This window comes from Siniperca chuatsi, linkage group LG17 (assembly GCF_020085105.1).
Source record: "Siniperca chuatsi isolate FFG_IHB_CAS linkage group LG17, ASM2008510v1, whole genome shotgun sequence".
Classification (NCBI taxonomy): domain Eukaryota; kingdom Metazoa; phylum Chordata; class Actinopteri; order Centrarchiformes; family Sinipercidae; genus Siniperca; species Siniperca chuatsi.
Window position 1 is genome coordinate 790319 of NC_058058.1, and position 17588 is coordinate 807906.

Here is a 17588-nt window from a genome sequence, read left to right on the forward strand (position 1 = left end):
GCAATCTGCCCACTATTAAAGACAAAGCAAACGCTAGCACATCTGCGTTTTAAGCAGCTAACTCGATCAGTCTGCGGGCTCTGTCTGCTAACGGCTAACGTTAGCAGACAGAGAGCCGCTCTGTGTTCTAGTTACAGTCACTAAAAGTTCACGGCAACATGCAGCTACCATAATGCTAACATTAGCCGATGTATCCACGTTACTTAATTCTAATTTTAATCGTGAAAATATCAGCTTGTGAGTTGAGTTTAATGATGAGTTAGTAGAACCCTACACACGGAGGCTAGCTGCCTTAGGCTAGCTTTGTGTTAACCATGAAATAGCTAGCATAGCTAATCTAGAAAGTGAAAGATTAAATTAGCATTATTACTTCAATAATTATTAACACAGCGCTGTTATGTTCACGAGATGTTTATCAACTGGAGTTTCTCGGTCGTGTTTATCTAGAAATATAATAATATGCAGTTAGCGTTAAATAATATTATATTTACAATATAATAATAATACTTGCTAACAACTAGCCTAGCGTGAGACTTGCTAGCGTTCTGCTAAGCTAACCCGCAACTCTCGGAAGCTTTATCTAGCGCTAGCTTAGCTAATATCGCACAGCTAACATGTAATTACTGTCAGATCCGAAGACAATTTAGCTGCGACGAGCAACAACTTTTAGAAATAAATAAATTCATGTTAAAATTCCACTGAATCAGAAACATACTGTGTGATAGAAAAGCTAGCCGGTAAGCTAGCCGGTAAGCTAGCATTGCTGCAAACGTTGCAGTTAAAAGAACTACAGCTGTAGTACTGGTAATGTTTCTGACATTACCTGGACAGGTAATCTTATTTAGCCCATAGACATTTACACACCTTAATTAAAAAAGCACAGCGTGTTTGTTCCGCCTCTGTCTGATTATACATGCATGTATATGATAATATTTGTTAATGATAACCCAGAAACACTGCTTTGACAACACTGCACTGTCTGGAGGCTCGGTCCCTCTTCATCCCTCTCTCCAAATGTCTGCAGTTTGTCTTCCAGTTCATTTCTTTTGAATAACAAACATAAACAGCAGCAATAACATAATGAGAGCCAAAGAACAAACACAACACAGCTCGACAGTGTCAGACCCAATATGAACACAATCCCCTCCTCAGACATTACAGCTGTTAAACAGAGCTTCTGGAATATATATTCAAATGATGTAATAGATTTACAGATGTTAAAGATTAAAGATTTATACAGTGGAGACAAAAAGCCCAGCTCCATTTTGAATATTGCTACCATAGTTTTTTTTATCCTCAGTTCCATTTAATCTTTCTTTACATGCAGTATATTTACTCACTATATCTGGGCTTGTATTAATATACTGTATATTATTCAAGCTCAAGTTTATTTGTCACATCTAATCATACAGAGTACGATGTCCGCAAGCTCCTACAAAACAGAAGTTTTACATATATTCAGTGGAACATATTTTAATAACATTTACCCCTACTATACTTAGTATCATTCTGAGGTATTTGGACTTTATTTGAGCACTTTATGATACTGATACTTATGTTTCACTACATTTCAGAGGGAAATATTGTACTTTTATTTGACGGCTATGATTACTATTTATTTTGCAGATGAATACAGTTTTAATAATTAGTACAGCTTATAAAATAAGATAAACACTGTAGGTTGAACTAGCCAACAGTATATACCGTTTAAAATCAGCTCCAGCTCAACCAGCTGTAACACAAAGAAAGCTGTTTATGTGTTAATGCATCACTAATATTAATAACAATATTATTATTATTAATGTTATTAATATTAATAATACTTTCAGGAACAATTCTACTGCATAAACAGTACTTTTACTTTTTATACTCGTGTACATTTCGCTGATAAAACTAACTTCCAAAAACAAACAACCTACGCTATCTACGTATTGACACAGGCGCTGTGCGTGCGACGTAATGACGTCGCCGACCCGGAAGGAAGCTTGCAGCAGTGTTGTTGTCGCAGCAGCTCGGCTGATATTTCTCCCAAACCGTCAGAAACCTTCCCGCAGACCGTAACCGAGCCTCAGAGCTGCCGCTGCTGCTGCTTGCTGCTGTCGCTGTTTCCTCTCTGCGTCGCCATCATGAACGTGACGCTGGCGGTGAAGCAGTACATCTCCAAGATGATCGAGAACAGCGGGCCCGGGATGAAGGTGCTGCTCATGGACCGAGAGACGGTGAGAGACTGACGGTGACTGCGTGCTGCTTATACTGTCCGTCTGTTGGTGTCCGTCCGTCTGTTGCTGTCTGTCTGTCTGTTGGTGTCCGTCTGTCTGTTGCTGTCCGTCTGTCTGTTGCTGTCCGTCTGTTGGTTCAGTTCAATTCAAAGGTGTATTGGGGGTGTATTAGTGGTGTATTGGTGGTGTATTGGTGGTGTATTGGTGGTGTATTAGTGGTGTATTGGGGGTGTATTAGTGGTGTATTGGTGGTGTATTGGTGGTGTATTGGTGCTGTATTGGTGGTGTATTGGTGGTGTATTAGTGGTGTATTAGTGGTGTATTAGTGGTGTATTATTAGTGGTGTATTGGTGGTGTATTGGTGGTGTATTAGTGGTGTATTGGGGGTGTATTGGTGGTGTATTGGGGGTGTATTGGTGGTGTATTGGTGGTGTATTGGTGGTGTATTGGTGGTGTATTGGTGGTGTATTGGTGGTGTATTGGTGGTGTATTGGTGGTGTATTGGGGGTGTATTAGTGGTGTATTAGTGGTGTATTGGTGTATTGTGGTGGTGTATTAGTGGTGGTGTGTATTAGTGGTGTATTAGTGGTGTATTGGGGGTGTATTAGTGGTGTATTGGTGGTGTATTAGTGGTGTAATGGTGGTGTATTGGGGGTGTATTGGTGGTGTATTGGTGGTGTATTGGGGGTGTATTAGTGGTGTATTAGTGGTGTATTGGGGGTGTATTGGTGGTGTATTAGTGGTGTATTGGGGGTGTATTAGTGGGGTATTGGTGGTGTATTAGTGGTGTATTGGTGGTGTAATGGTGGTGTATTGGTGGTGTATTGGTGGTGTATTGGTGGTGTATTAGTGGTGTATTGGTGGTGTATTAGTGGTGTATTGGTGGTGTATTAGTGGTGTATTGGTGGTGTATTGGTGGTGTATTAGTGGTGTATTGGTGGTGTGTAGTGGTGTGTATTGGTGTATTAGTGGTGTATTGGTGGTGTATTGGTGGTGTATTGGTGGTGTATTAGTGGTGTATTGGTGGTGTATTAGTGGTGTATTAGTGGTGTATTAGTGGTGTATTAGTGTGGTGTATTAATGGTGGTGTATTGGTGGTGTATTGGGGGTGTATTGGTGGTGTATTGGGGTGTATTGGTGGTGTATTGGTGGTGTATTAGTGGTGTATTAGTGGTGTATTAGTGGTGTATTGGGGGTGTATTAGTGGTGTATTGGGGGTGTATTAGTGGTGTATTGGGGTGTATTAGTGGTGTATTGGTGGTGTATTAGTGGTGTATTAGTGGTGTATTGGTGGTGTATTGGGGGTGTATTGGGGGTGTATTGGTGGTGGTGTATTGGTGGTGTATTGGTGCTGTATTGGTGCTGTATTGGGGTGTATTATTGGGGGTGTATTGGGGTGTATTGGGGGTGTATTGGGGGTGTATTGGGGTGTGTTGGTGGTGTATTGGGGGTGTATTGGTGGTGTATTGGTGCTGTATTGGGGGTGTATTAGTAGTGTATTGGTGGTGTATTGGGGGTGTATTGGTGGTGTATTGGTGGTGTATTGGTGGTGTATTGGTGCTGTATTGGTGGTGTATTAGTGGTGTATTGGTGGTGTATTAGGGTGTATTGGGGTGTATGGTGGTGTATTGGGGGTGTATTGGTATTGGTGTATTGGTGGTGTATTGGGGGTGTATTAGTGGTGTATTGGTGGTGTATTGGTGGTGTATTGGTGGTGTATTGGTGCTGTATTGGTGGTGTATTAGTGGTGTATTGGGGTGTATTGGGGTGTGTTGGTGGTGTATTGGTGGTGTATTGGGGGTGTATTGGTGGTGTATTGGTGCTGTATTGGGGGTGTATTAGTAGTGTATTGGTGGTGTATTAGTGGTGTATTATGAGATGTCTGCATTGTTTGAATATAATGGGACTATATGGCACTCGGCTTGTGGAGCTCAAAGCGCCAAAAAAAACCCATTTGAAAAACTCAACAGCAACGTCTGTTTCCAGAAATCCTGTTTCTGAAGATAATCCTCAGACTTACTGTGAGCAGTTTCATGCGGGGACTATAGGTACTTGCTGTATATGACAGGGTTCAACGTTTTTGGGTCATAAATCTACTTGCCTGAAGTCAGTTTTTACTTGCCCTTATACAAATAGTTTTATTTATTAGCAGTTTTTAAATAACAACACAAACTAAAGTTAATTGTCATGTTTAATCTTTATAAATAAAGTTTAATGAATCAGAACAAGGACGCAGTGTGTCACAGATGCAAAGCAACAAACATTCTTGCATATCGAACATGGATGACGACCCCCCCCCCTCCCCAGAGATGGACTCCTTAACTGTGAGAGATAAATTATCTATAAAAACTCAATAATATCTCGGTGGAAACTAATCTAACATGTCAGTAAAATAAACCACATTCCTGACATCAGAACACGGAGCGAAGTCTGTTCTTCACCCGTCAGTATCAGCGCTTCCTCCTGTCAGTCCGCCTCCCTCTGCTGCTGCTGCGACTCACTGCAGGTAAGTTACCTGGCGGAGGGGGGGGGGGGGGAGGCGCTGCTTTGTCTCGGCCAGCAGGAAGTTTACAAGCATTTGCCAAATTTTAAGATTCGTGACAAACTAAGAGCAACAGTCCGACTACATGCAGACGGCTTCGTTTGCGCTTTTACTATTAGCCGAGCTAGCTCGCTGTGCTTGTGTAAAACATACGAGAGACTGCGGACAGAGCAGATTAAAGTATCGCCGTCTACATGTTCAGATGTTTCTACTTGTTGAACAGGTGTATTGATGAAGTATTGGCTTTTTACTCGCGGAGGTTTTATTGCACTTACAGTAACGAGCGCAGTTGTTAACGCGAGTGTTAATGTGTGGAGGAGCTCCGCCCGGTTTAACCCGTTTATTACCTGGGTTTCAGTTCCCGTCCCTACTCGCCCGATCGGTATGTGCAACTCTCAACGGAGACACTTCCATCATCAGCTCCGGAAAAATACATGTTTAATTCTTTTTTCCCACTCCAATCAGTACAATGATAATATGAAACCAAATATTGATGATTTTCTGACTGACTGACTGACGGAGCCCTCTGTCCCGTCCTGTTGTGTGCAGACCAGTATAGTGAGTGTGGTGTACACTCAGTCAGAGATCCTGCAGAGGGAGGTTTACCTGTTTGAACGGATCGACTCTCAGAACAGAGACAACATGAAACACCTGAAGGCCATCTGCTTCCTCAGACCCACCAAGGTGCGAAACCTGCCGACTGACTTATTTATCATTTATAATAATGTTAATTCTAATAGTAGGTAAGTGTTTGTTTGTTTGTTTTCTGCAGGAGAACGTGGAGCATCTGATCCAGGAGCTGAGGAGACCAAAGTACAGCGTCTACTTCATCTGTAAGAGACTTTAAAGCTCCAGCGTGCAACATTTAGGAGCAGCTGTTGGCAGAAAGGGAATATAATATTCTTTATATTTTAATTAGTGTATAATCACCTGAAAATAAGAGTTGTTGTGTTTTCGTTACCTTAGAATAAGTCGTTTATATCTACAGAGGGAGCGGGTCCCCTTCCACGGAGGCCGCCATGTTGTTCCGCCATGTTTCTACAGTAGCCCAGAACGGACAAACCAAACACCGGCTCTAGAGAGGGCCTTTTGTGTTTTTCGCGAGTTTCACGTCACCGTAGTTTCTCCTCCACGCTTGGAAGGGGAGGGCGAGGCGAGCGGTGTTCAAATTAATTCAAATGGTTGCAAACTGCAATTTCACCACTAGAGGCCACTAAATCCTCCACACTGGACCTTTAACACTCACACAGGACAAGTGTCAAAACTGATGCTAGATCATGTAAACCAGAGCGGGACATTTCGGGGGCAGGTGCATGCAGGTGTTACAACAGGAAGTCAGTTATTGTAGTTTGGCTGCTGATTTGACCTGCGATTTGTGTCAAAATCTCACTCCGTCCTCTCGGAGTCATAACTCAGTCACATCTGAACTCACAGACATGAAACACACATTCTTAGATTCAGTGTGACTTTCACGTATATCATTATATCTGATGTCCCTCACTGATAAACGTCCACGGATCCGCTCAGACGCCAGAGGAGAAACCTGCAGAACCTGCCTGAGAATCCTGCTGTTTCTAAGTTTCCTTCAGTCTCACAGTGATCCAGAGACAGCTGTCTGTCCGTCCACGGGTCCACTGCAGACAGGAGCTGCTGACTGCTGGTTCGGCTGCTCTGACGGGACAGTCTGACCGCATGTGGACACAGACGGGCTGAAAAACAGGGCTCGAGTTGTAGCTCAAGTCATGACTCCATGGCAACACTGTACTTCCTGTTTACAAGGAGGGTGTGTGTGTGTGTGTGTGTGAAACTGACCCTGGAGCTGAATGGAGTTTGGTTTTTGCTGCTCAAAGCTTTAAAAAACACATTTATAAAACCCAACTGTTTCTAGAAATGACTCATCACACCATCCTGCTGATAAAATCATCCATGAGCTGTTTGAATATTATGTTTTGTGTTAAATCGTCATCTGACTGCAGTGTGTGTGTGTGTGTGTGTGTGTGTTTCAGACTTCAGTAATGTGATCAGTAAGAGTGAGATCAAAGCTCTGGCTGAGGCTGATGAACAGGAAGTGGTGGCTGAAGTCCAGGTGAGTCTCAGGTGTTACCTGTCTGAAACACAGTCCAGAACCGCATACAGGTCTGTGGAAGCTCACTGACGGAGGGAAACCTTTCTGTCCCGTTGTCTGTTAGTCAGTTCACTGTTCAGTCAGTCGGCTCAAGACGAATTGAATTTCAGTACTTATGAGTCCCGTTTAGATACCAAACATCCAGGTGTGAAGGGTTTCTGCTTTTCTCAGTTTCTGGAAAATGAATCTGTTTCGATCAAACTGTTCATGTATTCATTAAGAAAATAACATTAATTTAAGAGTAAGTTTAACACGAGTTTAACCTCTGTGTGTGTGTGTGTGTGTGTGTGTGTGTGTGTGTGTGTGTGTGTGCGCAGGAGTTTTATGGAGATTTCATCGCTGTGAACCCTCACGTGTTCTCCCTCAACCTGCAGGGAGTTGCCCGGGTGAGAAACCACAAACTGCTTCTAACGAAGAGCTCTGCCTGTTTAACGCCCGACGTTACCGTTCAGGCGTCACGCACAGTCCGCTCGCCTGTTTACGGATCACGTGTTCCTCTCTAAACACCTGAATCCAGTCAGAACCGGTTTCCACCAGCAGACCTCTAGAAACAACCCCAAAGTCTTCTGATCCTCAGACCTGATCGGTGATTCGGCATTTTACGCTGCAGTCTCTTTCTGCCACAGTAAGTGCTGAGTCATGCTCGTAGTATGGCAGCTACTGCAGAACAGTAGAAGTACTTTGTGCTTAATACACAGCGAGTTTGAGTCCGGCGGTCTTCAGGCCCCTCGCGCTCTCCGAGCCGCCGCCCCGCACGTCCCGCATCGGCTGCGTTGAACGTGCAGGAGCGGCGGTCCAGGAGAGGACGCGGTCCCCGTTCAGGTCTGTCTGCCAGGTGTCCGCGCGAACACGAGTTATAGGCGTCGTTAATCGGCGCCGCCTGCAGGCCGCGGAGGTCATTGCAGCGACGACCTGCGGAGTTATCAGGCTGGTCGTGCAGCTAAACGCGTACAGTTTGTCCTGATGGTGGCGCTAGAGCAAACATGGAGTCATCCTGTGGAGAGCAGCCCCACCCTCCATGTTGTTTACTAACATTTATAATCTGTGTGTGTGTGTGTGTGTGTGTGTGTGTGTGTGTGTGTGTGTGTGTGCGTGTGTGTGTGTGTGTGTGACAGGGTCGCAGCTGGGAGTCCTCCATGTTGTCCCGGTGTACTCAGGGTTTGACCTCCGTCCTGCTCGCTCTGAAGAAATGTCCAATGATCCGCTACCAGCTGTCCTCCGACATGTCCAAACGGCTCGCCGAGAGCGTCAAGGTTTCCACGGCAACACACTCCCATCACACGCGCACGCCCTCACCACATTAATGTGAACCCCGCCGACATGTTAACCTCTTTCTCCGTCCGTCAGCAAATCATCACGAAGGAGTACGAGCTGTTTGACTTCAGGAAGACCGAAGTTCCTCCTCTGCTGCTGATCCTCGACCGCAGCGACGACGCCATCACGCCTCTGCTCAACCAGGTGGCCAATCACGGCGCTCCGCACCGCGACATCACCAGGGCTCAACCAGTCGCACGTTTATTCAGTGGAAATAACGACTGAAGTTAGCGTAGCTGTACATGTTTAACAAGTCTTCTTTAAGAACAGAACTCCTGACGTGTTTGTTTCCTCAGTTTGTTTGAATATGACCATAAAGTGACATCGGCGTCAGTGACGCAGCCTCACCTGGATGCTCTGTGTGAAACGCCTCTCTGTTCCTGCAGTGGACGTACCAGGCGATGGTCCACGAGCTGCTGGGTCTCAACAACAACCGGATCGACCTGTCCAGGGTGCCGGGGATCAGCAAAGACCTGAGGGAGGTGGTTCTGTCTGCGGAGAACGACGAGTTCTACGCTAACGTGAGTCGGCAGCCGCGCCGCAGAAATCAAAGATGCATTCATTCATTCTGACAGGCGCCGTTTGGAGTAACAGCGGAAACATTCTCGTTTTTTTACGTGTGAAGGCGAACGTTCTGTCACATTTCAGGCAAAAAACACAAAACAGTTGGTTTTATTACTGCGTGTGTGTGTGTGTGTGTGTGTGTGTGTGTGTGTGTGTGTGTGTGTGTGTGTGTGTGTGTGTGTGTGTGTGTGTGTGGTAATGTGTGTGTGTGTGTGTGTGTGTGTGTGTGTGTTAGAACCTGTACCTGAACTTCGGGGAAATCGGCACCAACATTAAAAACCTGATGGAAGATTTCCAGAAGAAAAGACCGAAAGGACAACAGAAGCTGGAGTCCATCACTGACATGAAGGTGAGACACCTTTCTCCCGTCTCTCTGTCTGTCTGTCTGACTGACTGTCTGTCTGACTGACTGTCTGACTGACTGTCTGTCTGTCTGTCTGTCTCTCTGTCTGTCTGACTGTCTGTCTGACTGACTGTCTGACTGACTGACTGTCTGTCTGACTGTCTCTCTGACTGTCTGTCTGTCTGTCTGACTGACTGTCTGTCTGACTGACTGTCTGACTGTCTCTCTGTCTGTCTGACTGTCTGTCTGACTGTCTCTCTGACTGTCTGTCTGTCTGTCTGACTGACTGTCTGACTGACTGTCTGTCTGTCTGTCTGTCTCTCTGTCTGTCTGACTGTCTGTCTGACTGACTGTCTGACTGACTGACTGTCTGTCTGACTGTCTCTCTGACTGTCTGTCTGTCTGACTGACTGTCTGTCTGACTGACTGTCTGACTGTCTCTCTGTCTGTCTGACTGTCTGTCTGACTGTCTCTCTGACTGTCTGTCTGTCTGTCTGACTGACTGTCTGACTGACTGACTGTCTGTCTGACTGACTGACTGTCTGACTGACTGACTGTCTGTCTGACTGTCTCTCTGACTGACTGTCTGTCTGTCTGACTGACTGTCTGTCTGACTGTCTCTCTGACTGTCTCTCTCTCTGACTGTCTGTCTGTCTGTCTGACTGACTGTCTGACTGACTGACTGTCTGTCTGTCTGACTGACTGTCTGACTGACTGACTGTCTGTCTGACTGTCTCTCTGACTGACTGTCTGTCTGTCTGACTGACTGTCTGTCTGACTGTCTCTCTGACTGTCTCTCTCTCTGTCTGTCTGACTGTCTGTCTGACTGACTGTCTGTCTGTCTGACTGTCTCTCTGACTGTCTGTCTGTCTGTCTGTCTGACTGTCTCTCTGACTGTCTGTCTGTCTGTCTGACTGACTGTCTGTCTGTCTGTCTCTCTGACTGTCTGTCTGACTGTCTGTCTGACTGACTGTCTGTCTCTCTGCCTGTCTGTCTGCAGGCGTTCGTAGATAACTACCCTCAGTTTAAGAAGATGTCGGGCACCGTGTCCAAACATGTGACGGTGGTGGGGGAGCTGTCTCGGTTGGTGTCGGAGCGTCTGCTGATGGAGGTGTCAGAGGTGGAGCAGGAGCTGGCCTGTCAGAACGACCACTCCAACGCTCAGCAGGTAACACCCACTGTAACGCTGCTCTGCCCCCTGCAGGCAGAGAGCAGTAACTACAGGTAACACCCACTGTAACGCTGCTCTGCCCCCTGCAGGCAGAGAGCAGTAACTACAGGTAACACCCACTGTAACGCTGCTCTGCCCCCTGCAGGCAGAGAGCAGTAACTACAGGTAACACCCACTGTAACGCTGCTGCCCCCTGCAGGCAGAGAGCAGTAACTACAGGTAACACCCACTGTAACGCTGCTCTGCCCCCTGCAGGCAGAGAGCAGTAACTGCAGGTAACACCCACTGTAACGCTGCTCTGCCCCCTGCAGGCAGAGAGCAGTAACTGCAGGTAACACCCACTGTAACGCTGCTCTGCCCCCTGCAGGCAGAGAGCAGTAACTGCAGGTAACACCCACTGTAACGCTGCTCTGCCCCCTGCAGGCAGAGAGCAGTAACTGCAGGTAACACCCACTGTAACGCTGCTCTGCCCCTGCAGGCAGAGAGCAGTAACTACAGGTAACACCCACTGTAACGCTGCTCTGCCCCTGCAGGCAGAGAGCAGTAACTGCAGGTAACACCCACTGTAACGCTGCTCTGCCCCCTGCAGGCAGAGAGCAGTAACTGCAGGTAACACCCACTGTAACGCTGCTCTGCCCCCTGCAGGCAGAGAGCAGTAACTGCAGGTAACACCCACTGTAACGCTGCTCTGCCCCTGCAGGCAGAGAGCAGTAACTGCAGGTAACACCCACTGTAGCGCTGCTCTGCCCCTGCAGGCAGAGAGCAGTAACTGCAGGTAACACCCACTGTAACGCTGCTCTGCCCCTGCAGGCAGAGAGCAGTAACTGCAGGTAACACCCACTGTAGCGCTGCTCTGCCCCTGCAGGCAGAGAGCAGTAACTGCAGGTAACACCCACTGTAACGCTGCTCTGCCCCTGCAGGCAGAGAGCAGTAACTGCAGGTAACACCCCACTGTAACGCTGCTCTGCCCCTGCAGGCAGAGAGCAGTAACTGCAGGTAACACCCACTGTAACGCTGCTCTGCCCCTGCAGGCAGAGAGCAGTAACTACAGGTAACACCCACTGTAACGCTGCTCTGCCCCTGCAGGCAGAGAGCAGTAACTACAGGTAACACCCACTCTAACGCCCCGTGTTGCTGTTTCCTGTTTCAGAGCGTTCGTCGGCTGCTGCAGAATCCTCGTCTGTCCGAGTTGGACGCCGTCCGTCTCGTGATGCTCTACGCTCTGAGATACGAACGCCACAGCAGCAGCATCCTCCCGGCTCTGATGGACGAGCTGAGCAGGAGAGGAGTGTCCGAACGACACCGCAGGGTAATGATGTCATCGCAAACGCTCAACCCTGATTGGACACTGAAAGCTGTTGATGCGGCCACTTCGTTCGTCTTCATTTTTAATTAAACTAAAGACAGGGACGCATCAGGACAGATGGTCCCAGCAGGTGTGTCTGCTGTGACTTCAGTCTGCCAGCAGGTGGAGCTGCTTCACCTGTTAGAAACTGAACATATCAGACACCTTCACTGACCAATCAGAGCCAGAGGAGATGGTCATGTATTAGTATACGTTTGAATAATATAATCTATAGTTAGTTATAATTGGGTGTATCTGTCTTTATGAGGACCGGTCAGAGTGAGGACATTTATTCTGGTCCTGTTTGAAGGCTCAGACCTGGTCTCAGGGTTAAGTTAGACTCAGGTTTAGGTTGAAGCTAATGTGAGTTTAGAAAAATCACAAGAACGTCTGTTCAAACAGTCGGATTCAGAGAACGTTGGAATTAAAATTAGACGTTGAAGCGGGTACGTTGTTGATTTAATTAAATTTAAAGTTCGTGTGTGTGTGTGTGTGTGTGTGTGTGTGTGTGTGTGTGTGTGTCCTCCCTCAGATGGTGAAGTCAGTGGTGGAGTACGGAGGGAAGAGAGTCAGAGGAAGTGACCTCATCACGCCGACAGACGCCGTCGCCATCACCAAACAGTTCTTCAAAGGCCTCTCGTACGCACACACACACACACACACACACATACATATTGACCGTAGTCACCGTAGCAACCACTGCAAACAGTTCCTGACTTTCACTCACAAAAAGTTGTTTTTTTATTAATATTTTTATATTGAACACATTTACATAAATTTTACTTCAGAATTTAAATGTAAATACTGCTGATGGTTCTTCACACCATATTTTAACTTTAACAGTTTAGTTGTGATTAAAAACACCTTTTTAGTATTTATATCTCTTCTTGTACAGTTGAAAGTCCATCCAGTTGTTTAACACACCTGCAGACAGCGAACGCAGCCGCAGACAGCAAACGCAGCCGCAGACAGCAAACGCAGCCGCAGACACCAAATGCACCTGCCGACAGCGAACGCAGCCGCAGACACCGAACACACCCGCAGACACCAAACACACCAACAGACACACGAGCGCAGCCGCAGACACGAACACACCAACAGACACGAACGCAGCCGCAGACACCAAACACACCAACAGACAGCGAACGCGAGCCGCAGACACGAACGCAGCCGCAGACAGCAAGCGCGGCCGCAGACACCAAACACACCAACAGACACCGAACACACCCGCAGACACCAAACACACCAACAGACACCGAACGCAGCCGCAGACACCGAACACACCAACAGACACCGAACGCAGCCGCAGACACCAAACACACCAACAGACAGCGAACGCAGCCGCAGACACCGAACGCAGCCGCAGACAGCAAACGCAGCCGCAGACACCAAACACACCAACAGACAGCGAACGCAGCCGCAGACACCGAACGTAGCCGCAGACACCGAACACAGCCGCAGACACCGAACGCAGCCGCAGACACGTAAAGCGCAGCCGCAGACACCGAACGCACCAACAGACACCGAACGCAGCCGCAGACACCGAACACACCAACAGACACCGAACGCAGCCGCGAGGCACGAACGCAGCCGCAGACACCGAACGCACCAGCAGACACCGAGCGCACCAGCAGACACCGAACGCACCAACAGACACCGAACGCACCGCAGACACCGAACGCAGCCGCAGACACGAGCGCAGCCGCAGACACGAACGCACCGCGAGACACGAACGCAGCCGCAGACACCGAACGCACCCGCGACACACGAACGCACCAGCAGACACGAGCGTAAGCCGCAGACACGAACGCACCCGCAGACACCGAGCGCGCAGCCGCAGACACGAACGCACCCGCAGACACCGAACGCACCAGCAGACACGAGCGTAGCCGCAGACACCAAACACACCTGCAGACACGAACGCAGCCGCAGACACCGAACGCAGCCGCAGACACAAGCGCAGCCGCAGACACGAACGCAGCCGCAGACACGAACGCAGCCGCAGACACGAACGCACCTGCAGACACCGAACACACCTGCAGACACCGAACACACCTGCAGACACCGAACGCAGCCGCAGACACCGAACGCAGCCGCAGACACCGAACGCACCAGCAGACACCGAACGCACCAGCAGACACCGAACGCACCAACAGACACCGAACGCACCCGCAGACACCGAACGCAGCCGCAGACACCGAACGCACCCGCAGACACCGAGCGCAGCCGCGGACACCGAACGCACCGCGAGACACCGAACGCACCAGCAGACACGAGCGTAGCCGCAGACACCAAACACACCTGCAGACACCGAACGCAGCCGCAGACACCGAACGCACCCGCAGACACCGAACACACCCGCAGACACCGAACGCAGCCGCAGACACCGAACGCAGCCGCAGACACCGAACGCAGCCGCAGACACCGAACGCACCTGCAGACACCGAACACACCTGCAGACACCGAACACACCTGCAGACACCGAACGCAGCCGCAGACACCGAACACACCAACAGACAGCGAACACACCTGTGATTCACCTGCTGGTAGCCAGCAGTGACGTCAGCAGCCTCACACATTCACTTCAGGAAGTTCTTCACTAGTTCTTTATAAAGTTGTTTGTAGTTTTTTTGTGAAAACGATGAACGTGATGACGATCCATCGACTTACAGCAGGTCTGTGTGTGCGCGCGTGTGTGCGTGTGGTAATGTGTGTGCGTGTGTGTGCGTGTGTGTGTGCGTGTGTGTACGTGTGTGCGTGTGCAGGGTGTAGAGAACGTGTACACTCAGCATCAGCCTCTCCTTCACGACACTCTGGATCAGCTGATTAAAGGTCGACTGAAGGACAGTCAGTTCCCTTACCTGGGAGCCAGCAGCCTCAGAGACAGGTAACACACACACACACACACACACACACACACTTCTCTCTGTCCGCATTAATGCACTGAAAAGCCTGATATCCAACTTTTCCACCAGCACCTAAATGCAACACGCATTGTGGATTGGAAAGAGTTTAAAAACCCCACACACACACACACGCAACCTGAAGCAGACGTCAGCTGACCTGCGAACACATTTATCTGCACAGGAAGCTCACACACACACATATAAATGTGCAATACGTTTATTCTGGCGGGGTTGTATTTATTTCTTATTTAGAAGGTTGTTCAAGTTAAGGCAGCTAACAGGTCGACCCTTACCTGTGCAGGTAATGTTTATGTTCCGGCCGTCCTGGTTCACTTTTTCTGCTGTGTTGATGTTTGTGAATGTGCTGCACAGCTTCACCACCAGGTGGTGCCTTCGAGAGAGTCCAGCCAGTTTTGAAGCTGAAGTAGTAGAAGAAGAACGCTTCTTCTTCTTCTTCTTCTTCTGTTGTTGTTGTTCATTGCAGTTTGTAGTAATAATTGTTATTTTCAGCAGCAGAGAAAAGTTCAAACTCGTCCGTCTCTCGCTGCAACATGTGTCATTACATTCAGGTTTTATTTGTTTGTGGGGAAGAAACTGCATTTGTAAACATCATTTACTCACAAACTGACACACACACACACACACACACACACACACACACACTTTTGTTATTATAAAACACACATTGAGCTCATCAGTGTAAAATCCTGCTGAAACTTCAGGATGTCGTGAATGTAGAGAGACGAGAGGAAGAGAAACTGGAAGGATGTGTGTGTGTGTGTGTGTGTGTGTGTGTGTGTGTGTGTGTGTGTGTGTGTGTTACAGGCCTCAGGACATCATCGTGTTTCTGATTGGTGGAGCCACGTATGAAGAAGCTCTGACTGTTTACAACCTGAACCGCAACACACCTGGAGTCCGCATCGTCCTGGGAGGAAGCAGCATCCACAACACCAAGAGGTGACACACACACACACGCACACGCACACGCGCACACACACACACACACACACACGCACACTATTTTTGCTTTTTGTGATGTCACTTCCTAGATTATCTTAAAACGCTTCATTTCCCTAAAATCTGTAGTGACCGGTAACGTTACTGAAACTGAGTCGGAAAGCCCTGAACTAACCCTCCTCGGCTGAGTATCTTTCTCTCGCCCGTTTCTGTCTGACACGAGCCACCGACCCGCTCCTCTGGCGCCACCACGCGCTGTCACCGCGCTCTGCGTCGCATGACGCCATCGCCATCGACTCGCGGTACAAGCGTTACAACGTGATGACGCGAAAGACAGAAGCCTGCTAAAAGAACGAACGCTCCGTTATGGTTTTGATTTCAGACCAGTTTAATGGCGTCGTCTCGCCGCGTCCTCTTCTTCTGCGGCGCTTTAACGGCAGCGGCTGGAGGATCAGCTCCGCCAGCCGTTCGCCTCCGTCGGCCAATGAGCAGCAGCGGGCGGAGACGAGCAGCGAGTCACGTTTTCTCTTCAGGAGTTTCTGGACGTTGGATGAAACTTGACTACAGATCAAAGAAACTTCCTCCATCATCAGTCTCTCGTCTTTGCGTTTCCATGGCAACAGTTAATAAGGAACGGCTGCGTGATCAGACGGCAGGATTTCATACAGAGTCGACGTGAAGACGCGCTGAAAATGCTTTAACCTGAGTAAGACGTTCCGGCGTCTTCACGAATCTGCGTCATAAACTTTCAGAGAAGAAGAAGAAGGAGACACACCGTCTGTCGCTAGTTAGCTTACGGCTAACGTCTCTACAGTTTGTACGTTGGCTGTTTGTCCAGCAGTCAAATTCATGCGAATGACGTCAGGCGAAAATTTCACTTTCTGTCTGAACACAGCTGAAAGGACGAAGCACTCAGGTCCGTTACTGCAGTAAAAGCACTGACACACACACTGACACACACACTGACACACACACTGACACACACACTGACACACACACTGACACACTCTGCTGCAGTAACAGATCCATCTAATTAAATAATTAACTGATTAATGGACTAATCGTCTCAGCTGAACTCGTTTAAACTGTTGCAGTTTAATTTAAACTCCTCATGTGTTCTGTGTGTAAAGTAACTGAAGCCGTCAGATAAAGGTGGTGGAGTGAAGAGTATTTTTACCTGAGTGACGTCCAGGTGTCTTTGCTTCTCTCTCAGTTTCCTGGAGGAAGTGATGTCGGCAACGAGTCACAGCGGCGACAGAGCGCAGGGAAGTGGTCGCCATGGCAACAGGCGCTGAACTGAAGAGCTCGTCGAGACAACAAAACGACATTCCCTCCTGTGTCTCTGCGGCCATTTTGTGTCCCACGTTAGATAATCGTCTTTAAACTCTGCTGTGCGTCGGTCTGTTGATCAGGTGGAACGTCCCTTTAAAGTGTTGTATGAATGTTGTAAGTAAAAAAAAAAAAAAAAACACCAATAAAAGAGAAGAATGACGATGACGATGTGTGGCGTCATTCATCAAACGTTCCTGTCTTATCCCGTCTCACGGCTGGTTTCTGTCTGCTGTCACTCTGATTGGCTCGTTGTTAGAAAATGTTTCGTATCAGGCAGAAAGAAGAAATCCGAGGGTTTTCTTTCTTCAGGCCGCAGCTTCGACAGTCGGATTGACTTGATACGCTAAACGTATCATTGGATAAGAGACAAAAACAAAACTGTCCCTCTAGTTTTAAAGACTTTAGATTTGTTAAAGAGGAGGATTTATTATAGTTTTTATGTAAATATTATAAAGAAATGCTGTTCTGGTCCACTGGTAAGTCACAGGACTTTCACACGGGGACCAGGGTTCGAATCCCCCTCGGGACGCATTGAGCAATGACCATCATCCAGTGTGGGTCCTTAGGACGCTACTGCCTACCTCATGATGATGATGATGACTGACAATGAAATACATGAGATGCCGGCTCAGACGCCGCCCGGCCTGCGTCGGGTGTTGGGGAACCAGGGCATCGAGACGACAACTGGAACAAGACGGAGATGGGCGAGATGCTACTACTCCAGCAACCCGAGTCAGAGGTGTTACATGCACAGGATGTGGGATAAATGG

General features: G+C 48.3%; 1 protein-coding gene across 3 annotated transcripts; it reads left to right on the forward strand.

Moving 5' to 3' along the window:
* The first annotated feature begins 1958 nt into the window (after window positions 1-1958).
* Window positions 1959-16983, forward strand: vps45 (vacuolar protein sorting 45 homolog). Of its 3 annotated transcripts, XM_044172074.1 has the most exons (15): window positions 1960-2219; window positions 5311-5445; window positions 5534-5594; window positions 6768-6847; window positions 7204-7272; window positions 8002-8139; window positions 8234-8344; window positions 8587-8721; window positions 9000-9113; window positions 10108-10275; window positions 11429-11587; window positions 12156-12263; window positions 14389-14510; window positions 15355-15486; window positions 16700-16983. In XM_044172074.1, the coding sequence occupies exons 1-15, from the start codon at window positions 2127-2129 to the stop codon at window positions 16779-16781; spliced, it is 1707 nt and encodes a 568-aa protein (XP_044028009.1). In that variant the 5' UTR covers window positions 1960-2126; the 3' UTR covers window positions 16782-16983. The 3 variants fall into 3 exon arrangements, with proteins under 3 accessions (XP_044028011.1, XP_044028009.1, XP_044028010.1); XM_044172076.1 differs by lacking the exons at window positions 14389-14510; window positions 15355-15486; window positions 16700-16983 and adding an exon at window positions 12518-12576 and having other exon boundaries at window positions 1959-2219; window positions 12156-12262; XM_044172075.1 differs by lacking the exons at window positions 8002-8139; window positions 8234-8344 and having other exon boundaries at window positions 12156-12262; window positions 14388-14510.
* Window positions 16984-17588: the final 605 nt, after the last annotated feature.

Bases quoted from the DNA above. Each gene is read 5' to 3' on its own strand.
- vps45 (XM_044172074.1), top strand. From the start codon at position 2,127: ATGAACGTGACGCTGGCGGTGAAGCAGTACATCTCCAAGATGATCGAG. The intron at 7,273-8,001 runs GTGAGAAACCAC...TGTGTGTGACAG, and splicing joins ACCTGCAGGGAGTTGCCCGG to GGTCGCAGCTGGGAGTCCTC. The intron at 9,114-10,107 runs GTGAGACACCTT...GTCTGTCTGCAG, and splicing joins AGTCCATCACTGACATGAAG to GCGTTCGTAGATAACTACCC.